This window comes from Semicossyphus pulcher, unplaced genomic scaffold (assembly GCF_022749685.1).
Source record: "Semicossyphus pulcher isolate SPU_LCO1_2020_fin unplaced genomic scaffold, fSemPul1.0.p SCAF_12, whole genome shotgun sequence".
In the NCBI taxonomy this organism is placed as follows: domain Eukaryota; kingdom Metazoa; phylum Chordata; class Actinopteri; order Labriformes; family Labridae; genus Semicossyphus; species Semicossyphus pulcher.
The window spans coordinates 20,327,772-20,344,900 of NW_027211626.1; the positions used below are offsets into that span (position 1 = coordinate 20,327,772).

Below are 17,129 nucleotides of genomic sequence, written 5' to 3' on the forward strand. Positions count from 1 at the left end.
TTTGACCGCTTCTTGACGCCTCAGCTAACCAGCTAATCAGCTCACCTTCATGTTGTCCACTGACCATCCAATCAGAGGAAGCTATACTGTCCAATTTTAAATTATTTGCTGGTTCCCGTGTAGTCCCTTAGGATTCAGCAGCCACAAGCTACCTCTAAGTTCACCTGAGTTTAGCAACATCATTAAAACTTGGCATGAATCTTTTTTCCCTGCATGTAAAATCTGCTGGATCACATTAAAAAGCAAAGATTTGTCTCCCCAATGTTGCTGTAATAAAATCCAGCGTGACCAGACCCTAACACATAAACTGTATGTATGTTTGTAACCCCACATGAGCGGCCTAATTGTCCTGATGACTGCTGACTTCCTGTCGGGTTAAATGGGCAGCACTCAGCTTTCCCTCTTGTCTTTCACCTCTATGGAACTTAATACTGCCTCAATGATGCATCAGATAGATCCTGATACACCCCTCTATGTGTGTGTGTGTGTGTGTGTGTGTGTGTTTGTGTCATGTACCAGATTAGGAGAGGCATACTGTTTAATGATGGCAGGCACGGAGCATAAATAAGTGACTAAGCACCGAGCGGCAAATCAAATCAACCGACCAATCACGTCAGCCCTGAGTTAGTCCGCAACAAGATGGCCGCTCACCTCTGATAGACGGCTTTTAATCAGTCGACCTTTAGGCTGCGATGCGTGGAGGGATGCAGAGAGGGAGACAGAAGATGCAGACAAATGGAGGTGGACACGAGAAGAAGTGTGTGTTGCTCGATGAAGATTAGAAATCAGGAATAAAAACAACGGAAAGAAATTCCTTTACAGCCAATCCTGTGTTTTTTTCCTGCTGTTGATTTGAATTTAGCGTCTCTTAAACATAAAGACCGAAAAGAAACGGCTGTTTAACGCAGTCGATCTCTCACAGCCCTTTCTTGTTGAGATAACATTTTGTGCTTCGTTACAAACAGAGATGTTCAAATTAGAAACAGTCACGGTCTCAAAGTTACACAACTCCTGGCAAATTTAACAGTTAGTTCTTTCAGAGCAGAAAGATGCAGAGAGAAAGTGGGTCATGTTCCTGTAATGTTTGTAGGCTCAATCAATAAAACAGAATTCTTTCATCAGAAACAGATCCAGACCTGCTGGTATTGGTGTCAAAATGTTATCACAGTGATGATCTATATTTGCCTGTGACTTCACTGTCTTGTTTCTGCACACTTTCTATACTTATCTATATAACCTTAGCTAAATTGTTAGGATACTCATGATCATGCTGATATTGATGACGTTGATGTTGTTGATGATGATAAAATAAAAAATAAAAAATCTGCCTCTTTAACACTCTGTGCATTACCTCTGTGCACTGCCTGTCGGCACCAGTGTCCGATCGCACATGAGGCTGCTTGTGGGCACTTCCTGACTTCTTTCCCTCCTGTCTTGATCGTTGCTTGTGTTGTATTAACTCTCAGATGTACGTCGCTTTGGACAAAAGCGTCTGCTAAATGAAATTGTTATACTGTAACTGTGACATTTAAGTTAAGAAACTATAATAATTAAAGTATTAAAACTGTGTCATAAATAAAAAAAAAAAAAGAATGTTTTCATAATTTCTTGTTAAATAAAAACAGAAGAAATAAGATCCAAAACTATACTGCAATTAGAAACATCAACTAAATATTTCTTCTACATTCAAGAGGATTTGAACAATGTTTTCTTACATATTTTCTTTGTTTTTGCATTTTAATTGGCAGAGTGCAAAGGTGTCACTGCCTACATTTGTATTTTTGTTTTTTGTTATGTCATTTCTTTGGTATCTTCATATACTTCATATCCCTAAAATTTAAATGACCAAAGCTAAAAGTGTATTTAGTAACTTTTGTTCTATTATGATTACTATTTTGCATAAAATTCGTACAGGATTATGCAATCTCATTTGTGTCATTTTCTGTTTGAAATGTGTCAATGTTTCAGCCCAGGTATAAATACCAGGAAGTTCAGTGTCTAGATCAAGTCAGGTCTACGTTTGATCCTGGAAGGGTTTTTGACCGCTATAGCGCAGAGATTGTTGTCATCGTGAGTTGTGTCTTTTCTGTTTGTTGTACACTGGACTTTATTGACATGGATACACGGTGGAATTAATAAGCAAACAGTTTTTTCTTCTCTAGAGTCTAGCTGCCGAACTCTAACAACAACGATAACAAGCATCTGGTAATGTCGTCTGCAAACTACGGCAAAGCGCGTCATCCAGGTCACTCCGGGGTTAGGCACCTCAGAACCAGACTGAACTCCTCTAACACTAAAGCCTGCATTCTCATCAGGATTTATACTGCGCTTAAAGTTACATAATGACATCATTAGCACATTTACAATGAGATGACATTAAAGATTAATTAGTCTTCTGTTGCAAAAGACTGAATGTCATTGCACTTTAGTTTTTATGTAAATGCAAACAAATTCCTGCCTGTAGGGGGTCCTTTATAGTGTAAGGTCTAAAAGAGAGAAACATGAGCGACAAATAAAAATGTCAAATTGCGAGTTAAGTGAAGTTCATACAGTCCTTAGTTTCCTGTGTTTGGAGCGAACAGCTAAAGAGATCCTGATTAGTGTGCGGGCCGAGGCTGTTACCCGCTCCTACATACATTAAACCCGGAACATTCTGGTGCATGTCGTGTCATGGCGGTGAGTGCAGGAGAGCGAGAGCGAAGGTGCAAGGTCAGCGTGACAGAACCAATCAAAATCAGTTCCAGCAGAATGAACGATCCCAACACCTCGCTCAGCCTAACAACCGGCCCTCAGCTCCGGCTGACGTCAGGACGCCGCCAGGGAAACACTCACCGCTCACATTAGTGTGTGTGTCTGTGTGTTTTCATGCATTTCTACCTTTATAAGGACAAACGTCAGTTGTAGACCTGCTGGTTGAGCACATTTTGCAGTGAGGATTCTGACCTGATCGTGAGACAGTTTATACCGTTATTTCTAAACAGAATTCTAAAGTCTAAATGCTTTATGAGAGTTTTAACTCGACAGGTTCAGATTACATTTATTAAAGGTACAACTTCTCAACAATTCTGGGAGACACTTGATCTGCAAATAAGCATGTTTGCTTGATGCATACTGTTTAGTTACCAAAGACTTCCATTCATTTGTGTCAAACAGGCTGTATCTCTTTGATATCATACCAGGAGACCTTGGGTTTCAAATTTCAGTTGCCATCTTGGTACTGCAAAAAAATTCCCAATACTGAGCATTTAAAACACTCGAGTCCTTGCAAAAATGGTTCACATAACTCATGAGCCTTTTCTGATTTGTCTCGCTGAGGGGTGAGCCATCTTGCATCCGTACTATCTCTGCTGAGAGTTGTGCATGCAAAACAGAGCCCGTGACACGACAGGGAAACAAAACATGGCAAAATAGCAGCACCACTGTGTCCTAAAAAGTCTGAGAGCTTTTCACCCTCAACCCTGCAAAAGAAAAGGATCGCCTGCTAGATTTGTAAAGCGGACCTTGCTTATCACAGGAGCACGTCGGTAATGCACGAGCATTTGAAGAGAAGGCATGTTGGACTTGTGGATAAGATAATTAGCTTCTCAGCTAGCTAACATTAGCGCTCTATACGGAGCTGTATTGGAAACTATAAAAAGAACCTGAGGCATCTCTCTTTTGAATATCAAGTGTGACATTGGACTACAAAGTTCAAAGTTGCAGCCACGCTGTGTGATTTACATTTTCAGTCGCCCATCGTAAAACTTATATTTTTTCTCTCCTCTTCTTTCATCTCTTTTTCTTCTTTCTTTTTATCGTTTGTATCAGCAGAAGCAAAATCAGCAGCAAAGATTATTAAAATACATATCTTTTAATGAACACATTTATTGTCTTTAGTGGTAGTTTGCACACACTTAGAAGAACTTCCTACTCATTTTAAAAGCTGATAGCTAAATAAGAGCCATTCAGTAATTGTGCAAATCATTATCTGATTAGTCGAGTAATCATTTCAATAACTGATAACCAGTCGACTATCCTGTTAGTTGCAGTCTTACTACAGAGTTATGCATGAATCTGAGAATCTGTTTACTATGGGCAGGATATGGACACATGCTCCCTGGTGTTGACTTGCAAAATATTGTATGCATTCACCCTTGCCTCTTCCTCAAGACATCTTGTCTCCAACGGTGTGTCCAAAACCGCATACTATCACACTAATCATAGATGTATGAGACAGGAGCGCACTGGTTGTACTGGTTGCCCCAAAATGCATTGCGGCTATTCAGCTTCTACTATGGCGGAGATGGACCAGAGATCAGACCGGACATACGTAAATTATTTAGTCGTGATACGGAGAAGACGGCTCTGAGTATGATGCCAGCGGGATCCTAATAGTCAGGTTAGTAGGCAGTATGCAGTACATACTGTTTGAGTATGTCGTAGGCAGTATGTTGTAGGCAGTACGTTAGTATGCCGTTTCGGACACAGCACAAGTCATGCTAAATGCTTCTGTGCTACTAACATGGGCCAGTCATCATTGGCATTGCCACATAATGTGGCTTCTTAAGAAAGCAGACACATCGGATGTTTCAACACACAGAATTAGAGAAAGGGATTAATAAGGGAAGAGAGATGCATGTGCGTACAGTAAGGCAGCATCCTGAGTCAATGGAGGATGCAAGATTCAGATTTGATTATGTGCTGCCAGACTTTTTTACACACACAGCTAAAGGGTCAGAGCAGTTAGGCTCGATAATAGACAAGATAATCCATGTCAGGTCAAAGTGTTATTACAGGAACTGCTGATAAGATAAGTTGTAACACTTTGTCACAACTTGTCTGTAAAGTTGACATTGTGTGAGGATCCCCCCATGGTGACCTGTCTGTTAGATTTAGGTATGTGTCGTGACCAAATTAAAAGTTTTACGCTGATAGAGACACTTAAGGGACATTTTTGTGAATGAGCAAAACATGAGGATTCTTCCTCTGGGGACCTTGAATATTTACAGCTAATTCCACAGACCTCGAGCCATTAATAGTCAATGAGAGATTTTAAAGTGACGTTGGCAGTAGAGAAAAGGTCAAAGGGGAGTTTAAAATCCGTTAAAATGATCCTCCCTTGGGAGTAATGAATAACAATTCCACATTTCCTGACATCTGGACAGTAGTTGAGTTTTTTTGCTGGGAGGTGTTTGTGTCTTCCTCTCTTTGTCCTTCATGTTTGAACGTGTGTATTTGTGTCGTGTGATGCTATTATGTGCTCCTGTATCTGTGTGTGTGCGTAGGCCTATTAGATCAGATTTATCAGACCGGGTCATTACCAATTCTCCGGACAATTTCTCATCCTCGCCCTGCTCTGGCGTCGGAAGCCACCAAGGTCACAGGACCGGACGCCGAGTGCTTCTCGCGTTACACGCCGGGTACGTCTGACATGGCGGCGAGATAGGCCTCATCGTGGTAATTATCATATCACCTTTCAAGCAGCAGATATATGGAGCTCTGATAATGCAGCATTAATGGGAAATGAACATGGGGGGGAGGGATCGATGGACAAATGACCCATAACGAGGTGCAGGACACTCTGCAGTAAACAGCAGCATTTATATACACCTAATGAGTGTGATAGAGCCAACTGATGGGATTATGATTCCAAATGATGTTTCCTGCTCTGAGAAAAATGGATTTGGCAACATTTCACCAAGTTAAAGGTTGAATTCAAGCTAATCCTCTATCATCAAACCTGACCTGGTTTGTCAATGAACATTTCATGTGATGACATCTATCTGTGATGTCACACCCAGTCATGGACAGAAATGAAAACGTAAAACTGTTTCACAGACCAAAAACGGATCATCAACTTCTTCCTCATAATACGATAAATGTTTGTGCTGTGTTTACCTGAGGTAAACAATTCAGGAATAGATTAGTATTTTTTTAAGCATCTTTTTTTTGCTACCCTCAGGCAATAGTATGATGCTGAGTTCAGATCATAGACTGTATAAAAAGATGGACGACATGACAGCTCCCTCAAAGTGAAGCCAAAACATGTCGAGCGCCCCCTGCTGACTGGCTGCAGTATAGCTCATAAAGCCCGCCTCTTCCATGTTAACAGATGGGACATGAGTCAAAGTATAACATCAAAATACAAGTCAAATAAATGTTTCTCAAACATGGTTTCTGTCATTATAGTTAGTTCTTATCAGTGATTTACGTCTCAGTGTAAATTTTCAATAAGTTATTTGATGCTGTCAAAAGGATGACTGACAGCTCTGTTGACCAATACGGCTCCTGCAGCCGATCTGTTCCGGATTAGCAGAGTAGAGGAGGAACGGTGAGAGGAAACGTAACTAAAACAATCACTACAGTCATTGAAGTGTCCATATCTATAAACGTCTGCTTCAGACCAACACAAGAAGCTGTTCTACTGTTAAATACGCCGACGTGTTGGATCATTGCTGGGGGTTTTTTGGTAAGTGAAGTGTGTGTTTTGGTTAGCGGAAGTGGATACGGCAGCTCCATCCACCGATACTGGGCAGCTCTGGCTCCAAATACAGGGGGTTGTTTTGGCTTCAATTTCGTTCATTGAGAGTAGATGGAGATGCCTCCTCCATCGGTCATTGGTTCACACAAGAAAATGGAAACCCTGTGAGGGAGATGTAATATGTCAAGTGTTGCAGCAGCCTGCCTGTCCAACTAGAAGAGCATTTCTCCATGGCGCAACAAAGCTTCTACTTCTGTTCTAAATCACATGAATAGCTTACCTGTCCCATTATTTCTGTCTGTTCGTTTGCTTGTCTCTCACTGACACATATTCAGAATGTGTAGGGCACACAATTTATGAAACACAAAAAAACAACATTGATATATTTGTAATTATACATCATAACATCACATGGGGGGAACTGGCACTCCTGAGGAAAGGGGTTTTCAGGCATGTGATGCTTATTTCAATATTTATTAGAACCATATCATGTATCTAATATATAATATATCATTTGTATGGTGTATAATAGATTATCAAGGGGTTTCTCGCTACACTTGCTTGTGGCTAGCAGAAAAAACAGAACAGGCACCAAAGCCATCGCTGCTGATCGTAAGCCCACTACAGAGCTCCGCGTCTCTGCACTTCACTGTCTGTCTGAAGAGCCCAATTAGTCTCCACGGGCGCCGAAAAATGGAAACACCTCAGGGCGCTTTTGCATCCTTTATGAACCCTGCGTCACATAGTGGTGTACAACTTTGGAATCATTTTTATTATCATCTTTTTTTGCCCTTAAGTCACTTCACGGGATTTTGTTGATTAAAATAAGAAGATAAAATAGAGCAAGTGTGAGTAAAATTGTTCAAAAGAAGCAAAATAATAAGAATTTTTTTTACCAGATCTTTTTTGTAATTCCCTATTTTTTCCTATAACATTCACCTGGATGCATGTGAACATAACTAAACAACTACTGTAGTCTTTCCCATTAATCAACCCACCCTCCATGCATCCATCCTTCCTCTGCTCTATCTTCATCTGTCCTCAAACCTGCTGTCCTTCTCCCTCACTCTGTCATCTTCAGTCTCCATTTACACCTGACATTTCTACGGCTGTCCCAACATCAGTTAACCAACCAGCCTGTCTTCACTCTCCCCGTCTTCCTCCGTTCTGTCACTTCCTGACTCCATCCATCATCACACACCCTGAACGCTGCATGACAGTCATCCTAAAATATCACCGCTAAAAGTCTACTTCAATTTAATGGATCATAAGGCCTGAGCGTGAATATTTAGTGTGTGTGTGGCTGCCGCCTGGAGATTTAATCCAGTGCTGCATAATTGATGGAGAGACATTGGAAAACTCACAGATCATTAAATGTGATAGCAGATTTGCCAAACACTTCTCAGAATAGTTTATGCTCAGCGTCCTGTCAGGGCTGTATGTTGTGCAGAGACGGCTCCTGAAAAGTGGAGAAGACGACGGTGGTGATGGAAACCATACTTTGTGCTTCACCTTGTTCATCTTAACATCTTTACTGACCTAGAAATACAGCACAAAAAGGCATATTTTGTCAGTCTTGTTTGTTAGTTTCTGCAGATCAGCTGTGGCTCAAGATGTAGAGCGGGTAGTCCACTTTTCATAGAGGTGTTTTCATCCCAACTCCTCTCATCCGTATGTTGAAGTGACGCCAGATTTCTCCTGATGGACGTACCAACACTACTTCACAACCCATTGACGTGTGAGTCTGTGCACGACAGAGGAAGTGAGTGGAGCAGCAAACAAGTAAACAGGAAGTGGAAGGAATTTAGATCGAGTGGATTTCGCTCCGGTACCACTCAAACCATGAGTTTGAATCCTGGCCAAGAATGCAATCATCTGTGTTTTTCTCACACCATATTCTGTCAAAATTCAGCAGCTGAGACCTTAACAATGGAGTTAACAATGGTGGGGTTTTTTTTTTCCTTTTTTATAATGGTGAATTTTAGTTTTTGGATCGAGTGGTGAGCAATTTGAGCAGAGAGGCCTGGCGGAGCTTTGAGGGGGAGAGCAGAGGGAACAAACAGCTCCAAATTCTCGCTGCTGTACTCTGCTGGTTAATGTGTCAATACAGTGTTTCTTTGCTAAAAACGCTGTACACAGTAAATGAAGCAATCTACCATGCCAACATGTGTGGCCTTTATAAGACAGTTATTTAAACTTGAATCATTTTAAGAGCAAAATCTTTTTAAAACTTGGCCTTACTGTTCCACCATAAGCAGTATTTGTGTGACCTCACCTTGCAGGAGGGAAATATTTTAATAGATAACTAAATTTCCCAGTGAAAGAAATGATGTTTCTTCTTGGGTTGACTTTCACAGTATTTCCTCAGCAGTCACCAGAAATATTCATTTGATTAACATTTGTAGTGTTTGCCACACAACAAGATGAGTAACTACTTCATATCATAATTGAGTTTGTGTGTTGTGTTGGCCCATTAGATGCCTGTTAATTGGAAGCAAAACACTTTCTTGCTTTAATTGTAAAAACTATCAAAGCCAACATGATGTTCATCATGTATTGTTTTAATCACTGAATATTTGAGTAGCTTTATTATCCCCTAAGGAATAATTGATTGATTTACTGTGTGGGCTAAAAACAAATAAAGACACAAGTTTAATATAGAGCTCTTTTGCGCAACACTTGTGTTGTTGTAAAAGACTACTAAAAATTGTAATATATAATATTAATTTTGTGATCTCAACACAAAGAAAGCATTCGTTTTTCTTTATTGGATTCAGATTTGTGAGAGATCTCAGAAAATCACACGGCCCCACTCAGTCTTTCGGCCCTTTTCCCTCCAGTTGATCAAACCTGGCAGGCTGAATTTATCATCTGATTCAGGTCAAAGGTCATCACCACCACTGCCATCATGTCTTAAATCCGCAGCAGACTTCTCTTTGTGTGGCCACATACTGCAGTCATTAAACAGAACCCCTCCCCAAGACCCCTCGAGCACATTAAATATCCGTGTCTGGAAGTTATTGAGAGTTCCAGAGTCTGTTATTTTATTTTTCAATTGTCTGTTCATCTTTCTGTATTGTTCTTTCTGAGTTTCCAAATTTCTGGCCGATTAGTTGATCAGAAACGGCTCCAGCTTTGAGGGTTTCATGACTATAGATTTAATACCTTTGATTGTGGACTCTTGGTCCGATAAAACAAGTTATTTGAGGACATCGACTCTGACTCTTGGAACTTGTGATGGGAATTTATCACTTTTCTAAATTATAGCCATTTTTGCAGCCAGACGTTTGGCTAACTTTTTGTTATGTTTCCTCCCCTCCCCTCGTCATCTAACCTGGATCTTGATCGGCCAGCTGAAGTTGGTCACGTAGACGTAGAAGGTGATGTTGTGGTGAAGTCTGAAGTTGAACTTCTCACAGGAGAAACTGTCACGGTGCTCCTTGATGTTGGTCCTCGCTATGATGGGCATCTCTTCACCGGAGATGGTGCCAGCTGGGAGAGGCAGAGAAAACGCAGCAGAACAATGTTTAAAAATGATGTACAACACAGAGGATAGTTTGATGTAATTGACTGAGGGTTCAATTTCTTGTGGGCAGCTGTCATGAACAGTAAAAGGATAAACAGTGGTAAGTTTGAGGATGTTTATATTTCAGCCATCTTTTATCCTAAAATGAAAACAATAAACAACAGACTGACAGCAGCTTGTGGCGAGCAGCGTCCCCTGTTTTCAATGACAAATGTCACCAGTAGTAATGGCTGTAGATTTCAGTGGGGACGCAGGGAACATGTCACCCACAGTATTTATGTATTCTGCCTGAATCCACGAGTATGCAGCGCAAAACACGACATTAGAGACATTTATTCTTGCTCAAACGAGTACCAGGGTTTTGTTGAATCTGGCCGTTTGTGGTCTGGTATGAGCGGTCTGACTGTGTCCTGACCCAAAAACAAGATTTCCCATCAATTTTATGAAAGAAAAGTTGCTATGTTGCACATGTGGTGAGGGAAATACACTTATTTTGATTACTGACTTTGTCCATATGGGTCCCCTTTAATTTGTAGTACTGAACATGTGGCAAAACCAGTGGGAGTCATTTGAGCGTAATAGTGACAGACTTGGGAGGGTAACAACAAAAGTGACAGTCTCAGAGGGACTGGAAATAAATAAGTAGGGATTAGTAGAAATTAGATGAAAGTTTCACTCCCCTCGTAGCTCATGGAAAGCAACGGTCGAGCTGCAAAAACAAGTTTCCACTTTTAAACTCCGCAGCACAATGACAGGCAAACAGAGCGACCCATCAGCCAAAGTGCTTCCAGAGTGAGCATCCTTATAAAAGCTGTAAGTGAGCAGGTTGAGTGAAAACAGTCTCCATTTTTAAATGTCAAGTCGTGCTTTTCATCTCAAGCAGGCAAATTATTTTCCTGACGCCTCGCAGTTATTCAGAGCGAGCTTGTAAATTTCTCTCAGCGCTGAAGCGGTCTGATTTCAGTATCCTTCAGCGCATTATCAGCAGTTCTGTGTTAATAGCTGAGTTCTTCAAACGCTGTGAATAAAATATTTCCACCTCCCGCTTTATCAGGGCCATTAAACACTCTGTAATAGTCTGCACACAATCACACACACACACACACACACACACACACAAGGCCCAAAGTCCCAAACTGAAGAGGCTCAGGGCCCCCAGACACTAGCAGCGTGAAAGCAGAGTGCTTTTATCTTAATTGAAATCAGGAGGGAAAATGTATAAAACGCCCTAATGCCAAAAATTCAAAATAGCTTCTGATGTGTTTCTTTGAGAGGGAGAATCCCCGGGAGGTAAGCGCGAAGGAGATCTGACCGCTTTACTTAAGGACACTTGGACACCAATAAAAGATAGTGACTGTGGGATATCTTTACAAGCAGGCAGCTCAATGACAGAGCTTTAGAGACGACTAAACAATCAGGCAGTGTCAAATTACACTATATATCACAGCTCACTTTCAGTGTCAGACTGTAGCTAGTGGAAAGTCAGATCATTACCACCACTATCTAAAGAGAAGACTGATTTGAACTGTTTCATTATATGTTCGTTAATAACATAACTCTGACAGAATTCTGGGTGTGATAAGTCTTTATACAGCAAGTTGTGGCTACTATCAAAAACAAGGAAGGTCTATACATATTGGCTTTTCTTTCAACTATTAAAGGGCCTTGAAGATGCATATTGATATGACTGTTACATTTTTCAGACACCTTGCAGGTGTAAGCCTTCACCAACAACTTAATTTGCAGCTTACATTCGTATCTTTTTCTTAAAGAAGGAAGAGTATATCTATGTCTGGAACGAGGAATATACATTTACAGGAGGGACGTGATACTAGAGGATGTCTTTCCCTGTCTCAGCAGAGCAAACTGTCAGCTGACCTGACTCACAGCATCAGAAGGAACAGGTACGAGAGAAGAAGAGTGGGAGGAGATTTTCCACCAACTAATCATGGATTGTGTCAGGTTATCACGTTAACAAGAATGGGTGATCAGTTGCCCGACACACAACTTAAAAGAACACATTCCAAGTGTCCTTACTTTCTGTGCATAGAAACATATATTGCTGAAATGGATCGACTGCAAACGTCCAACAATAGCTGGGTGGTACAAGGTTCTCTTTGATATATAATATCTGATATACAAATCTAAGTGTGTGATTAATGTATTCTACATTCCTAGAATATATTGGTGCTAGACTGGCAGCCATTGTAATGAAGCGTTTGGTGGATCATAGGAATACAAAACTGATTTGCTATGGAGGTGGATTACATTAAGTGTTAGTGATGCTGTGCTGTGCAGGATTGTAAGACTTGGACGCTGCCTGTGTTTTATTTATTCATCTGTATTATTTCATTTTATAAATCTCAGTTTGAGATGCGTAACATGGCCTCCCTCCATGTTTTTTTGTTAGGGTTAGTGGTCTGTGTATTTGTCTGTGTGTTTCTGATGCCACACTTTGACGCTGTCTATTAGAGATGTGATCTCCCCTTATGTTTCCTATGTATAACATAAGCCTCCCCTTTGATACTGACTGATCTGATGGCCTGTTTTGTACCTGTCTGTATATCATACAAGTTCAATAAAGATATTGGAGAAAAAACAGTGACTTTTGCCTTTGACCAATAAAATCTAATTCTAGTTCATCAAGTGGAAGTATTTTATTAATTTATTTTTTTTAAATTTGACACAATTTTCCCTCCAGGCATTCCTGACATACGGCTTTAACATCAATGGGACAGACAGACTTTTTGTCCATGCCCGTCCATGGCCTGTGCTATGACTTCTCTGTGCTACCAGAATCCAATGAGATGAGGTTGCAGGATGCAGCATGTACAGTATGTGTTGTACTTTATATGGATGGGTCATTTGAAGCTGAAGTAAATAATTAAAAATCATACAACTGTTGAAAAACATGTTGTTCTGACATTTGGGGGCTGAAAAACTGATTGTTGATCAAGAAAACTTGTATTTTCATTGGTAAAGAAAAAAATGTCAGTCAAACAGTCTGTATAAACACACAGTCCTGAGAAGGAGGCAGCCAAATTACATCACCTCTGTGGGTTGGGGTAGACTACTCTACATGCCTTAAGGAAGATATAACAGAGAGAATGTTAAGGACAAATATAAAAACACAAACATGTACTCTACCTGTAGAGCTGAAGGACCAGGTGATGTTGAGGTTGAAGTTGTTCGAGGCATTGATCGACATGTCCAGGTTCTTGTTGGCCTGCACATAACAAGGAAGACATGGGCGAAAGTTACTGAGCCGCACGTAAAAGCAACACAAGATAGATGGAAGGCTGAAGACTCAGATGCTGCTTAATCTTATTGCTTTGGCTTTAGTGTGTATTCATTGACTTTGGCGTGATTTCGCACTTCATGTTGGACATTTTCATATATTTTCCTTCAGGTCTGCTGACCTTCTGTAGTTGTATACATTCATGAAGCCAAAAAGGAGAAAACATTTTGAACTCTGGCTGTCTCTTCTTCCACTCAACTTGCATCACCCAGGGCGAATTACAATCCGCTGGCCTCTTTACAAGCAGTTTCATTGATTTTGTGATTTTGTCTGCAATGCTGCCTCCGAATTCAACTTTGAGCTGTAGCTGCACCTTTAGGCACTCAGAGGGAAAAACAGGTCAGATAAAACTCAAGTTTTTAGACGTCTTTCTCTATCAACAGCAGATTCCCACATTTAGAGAATTAATGCTCTATAGATTATTTTAAAAACAACTTAGAGGCATCTTTGTTATCAAACAGTCACAAGTGCTACAAACAACAGATGCTCTAGGCACTGTAAATATGAAAATGTATCAACGAGGAAGAGACTTTATTGTAGAGGCTAAATCATTAAAAAGCACCATTTCAACAACTTTTCTTATAACAAAACATAAAAACAGGGCGTTGCCTTCGCATATATTATAGCCACAACCAACAGGAGGCAATGATACGACCCAGACAACATCAGCTCAGATGAGATACATACTTTAAACAAAACATATAAAACATGATAAAGCAGGATTAAACAGAAATACATAGATGTGCATCGTAAATCACAAATAGGTACCCATACATAATTTTCCGGGCTGATCCTAATCAAGTCCAACCTTCAGTTATTTGATGTTTAGATCTCAATAAAGTCACATTTATATTGAAATACGTCAGCCTGAATTTAATATAATGAGGAACAAGTCAATGTATCAGTCCCCGACCCTGTGTGCCTCTGAGTGCACGTGTTACCTGTTCAGGTGTAGCCATGAAGTTGATGGCGGTGTAGTAGCGGTCATCTTCCTGAAGCAAACTGAAGGTAAACTGGTAGTCGATCAGCAGGTTGTCTAGGCAACGACAAGAAAGATAAAGGGAGGAAGAAAGAGATTAAGGAAAAAAGGCAACAAAAGTTATCTTATTACACTTTATAGAGCACGTCTAGAATGTACTCTGCAATTAGTTACAAAGACCCAACTAAGGGCCCGTTCAGACAGAACGCGTTTAAGCAGCTGGGGGCGGCTTTTTTCTAGTTCTTTTCAATGAGAGGGACGCTTTTTGCATGCTGCTTTTGCAGGAGCAGCCTCCCGTTTTTCTGCTCCGTGCGCCTCACGTTTTTGAGGAAATGCTCTGAGTGCCTCAAGTTGAAAAAACTTCAACTCAAAGCAGAAAAGCGCCCAACATCATTGGTGTTTTTTCTTATTGTCCATCCGGATGAAAGGCATTTAACGGCCAGCAAAACGCGATCTGTCTGATCGGGCCCCAAATCTACCGTGGGCACTTGGCGATGAACACAGTTGTTAATTCTTTTGGTAACTTTGGTAGATTTCTGCTTTATTTGCCTGAAAAGCTCTCGACTGTTAAATGTTCTGTGCAATGACTGTATATAAAGATGGAAGACGCGTCTCCATCTGCTCTCATTGTACGAAACTGAAGCCAAAATACCCCCCATGACGGGCGCTGCCATCTTGCTATGGTGACATCATTTGGAGCCAGAGCTGCGCAGTAGAGATCGGCCGTAGCCACTTCCGCTAACCAAAACACACACTTAACTTACAGAAAAAAAACAAAGATCCCCATCGTCGCCGTGTTTAAAAGCAGAACAGCTTCTTGTGTTGGTTTGAAGCAGACGGTAACAGATATGTTAACTTCAGTGACTGTAGTGATTGTTTTAGTTACGTCTCCTCTCGCCGTTCCTCCTCTACTCTGCTAATCAGGAACAGATCGGCTGCAGGAGCCGTATTCGTCAACAGAGCTGTCAATCATCTTTTTTACAGCATCAAATAACTAATTAAAAGTTAACTTGTGAGAAAAAACACTTGGACGTAAATCAGCATGATAAGAACTAACTATAATGACAGAAACCATGTTTGAGAAACATTTATTTCACGTGTATTTTGATTTTAAAGTTTGACCCATGTCCCATCTGTTAACATGGAGGAGGCGGGCTTTATGAGCTATACTGCAGCCAGTCAGCAGGGGGCGCTCGACATGTTTTGGCTTCACTTTTAGGGAGCTGTCATGTCGTCCATCTTTGGTTCTGTGCAATGACGTGTTTTAGTGATGATGCAGTTCTGTCTTGGTTTATTTGTCCTGCCTCTGATCCCACTCGTTTTCTCTTTAAGATCGCCCTCCGTACCGCCTCACTTTATTGACGACACCATCAAGCACAGACAGATTTATGAAAGTAAAAACACGGCAGAAGCCGACCCTGCGTCGATATCCAATTAGATGAACAAGGCTACAGAGGCGGAGTTTTGGCCAAAGATCTCAATCAGTGACAAAATATAAAATGTGAGCATACACATGTGTACGATTATAAATATGAACACGAGCGCTCACACTGAGGATGCTGTGTCCTCAGACGAGCCATCAGGCAGATCGATACAACATGAGTGAAAGTCTAAATAATCATGTTCGCAGAGATTTAATCATTTTTGATAGCGGCTCCTATGGAGTGTCTGGGGGCAGCTCTTTGTCAGCGAGACAATGGCCGACGTATAGATAGAGGGGCTCACGGTGATGGAACATCTGGACAGACAGCAGGAGCCGCGCTGGGTCACCTTGTCTGCCGGCCTGATGGAGGAGGGAAGGAAGGGAGGACGGAAAAGAGGGAGTAAGGAGAGGAAGCAGCTCATGTGGCCGTGAGAGGATAACCGGGTGAGAGGATATTTTTTAAGGTGATCAGCGTGACTGCTGAGTGCGAGGCCTTCAGGGTAAACCAGGTGTGTGTGTGTGTGATGTCTGCATACAAGGGCAGCTCAGGTTAAAACAGACTCATGCAGGCAACACTTACTCTTCAACTTTGGGTCCTATTTTCATCGTTTTGGCTATAAGTTAGAACAGTTATCGCAATTATTTATTTCACCGCCATGACTGATTCAAGTAGTTAAGTTTGAATTGCATAATTACGACTGTGTTATGACCTAAAAGACCCAAAGAAGACCCTTCAGAGTTCATCCTTCATGACGTTCTTACTTGAAAAGAATTATCCACAGTGGCCTCCTCCTCTCCAAAATCAAGTGGGGATTAAACAGGTAAGAACACTTTATGTCTGCTGTATTGTTGGACACAGAGATATGCAGGAGCCATAGCAAGACAGTTCACTTTGCAAATAGACTCTCAAAATGACCGCTAATGAAAAAGCTAACTGGGAAGGCTGATAGATGCAGAGTACCGTTTGATGCTGGTTTGCATGTTTCTACAGCCAAGCCAGCTAATCCACATTTGAGTCAAACGGTGGTTACGTTACATAACTACCTGATCTCAGACGCTGTGGTGTGCTGGGATCTCATGAGCATGGTACAGACTTTGCATCCTCAGCCTGTGAGGAACTATTTTAATAACACAGGTGATGAGGCGTTAAAACATTGAGTCTCACGCGCAAAACATTCAATGTATGCAGGCTGATATTAGGGCCGGGTATCTGCAAGGACCTCACGATACGATACGTATTGTGATACACTGCAAAAAAAAAAGTGGAGCTGAGAATACCACCTGGGTAGCGCACACATTGTTTTAAAACTACTTCATTCCAAATTTATTTTCCAATTCATTAGAACAATATTTGTTCAAATTGGACCTTGTTATAGCGCTGTTTTTAAAGTGCTGTGCTGTATTGCCGATGTCATCCAGAAACATGTCCGCTTTGGATCATTT

General features: G+C 41.1%; 1 protein-coding gene across 1 annotated transcript in view; it reads right to left on the bottom strand.

The window, feature by feature from the left end:
- atrnl1a (attractin-like 1a) overlaps positions 1-17,129 on the bottom strand; it is a 312,150-nt gene that overhangs the window by 146,324 nt on the left and 148,697 nt on the right. The window contains exons 23-25 of the mRNA XM_069659074.1: positions 14,226-14,320; positions 13,134-13,212; positions 9,795-9,952 (exon numbers count right to left, since the gene is read on the bottom strand). Coding sequence (XP_069515175.1) covers positions 9,795-9,952; positions 13,134-13,212; positions 14,226-14,320 — 332 coding nt within the window. The remainder of the gene's footprint in view (positions 1-9,794; positions 9,953-13,133; positions 13,213-14,225; positions 14,321-17,129) is intronic.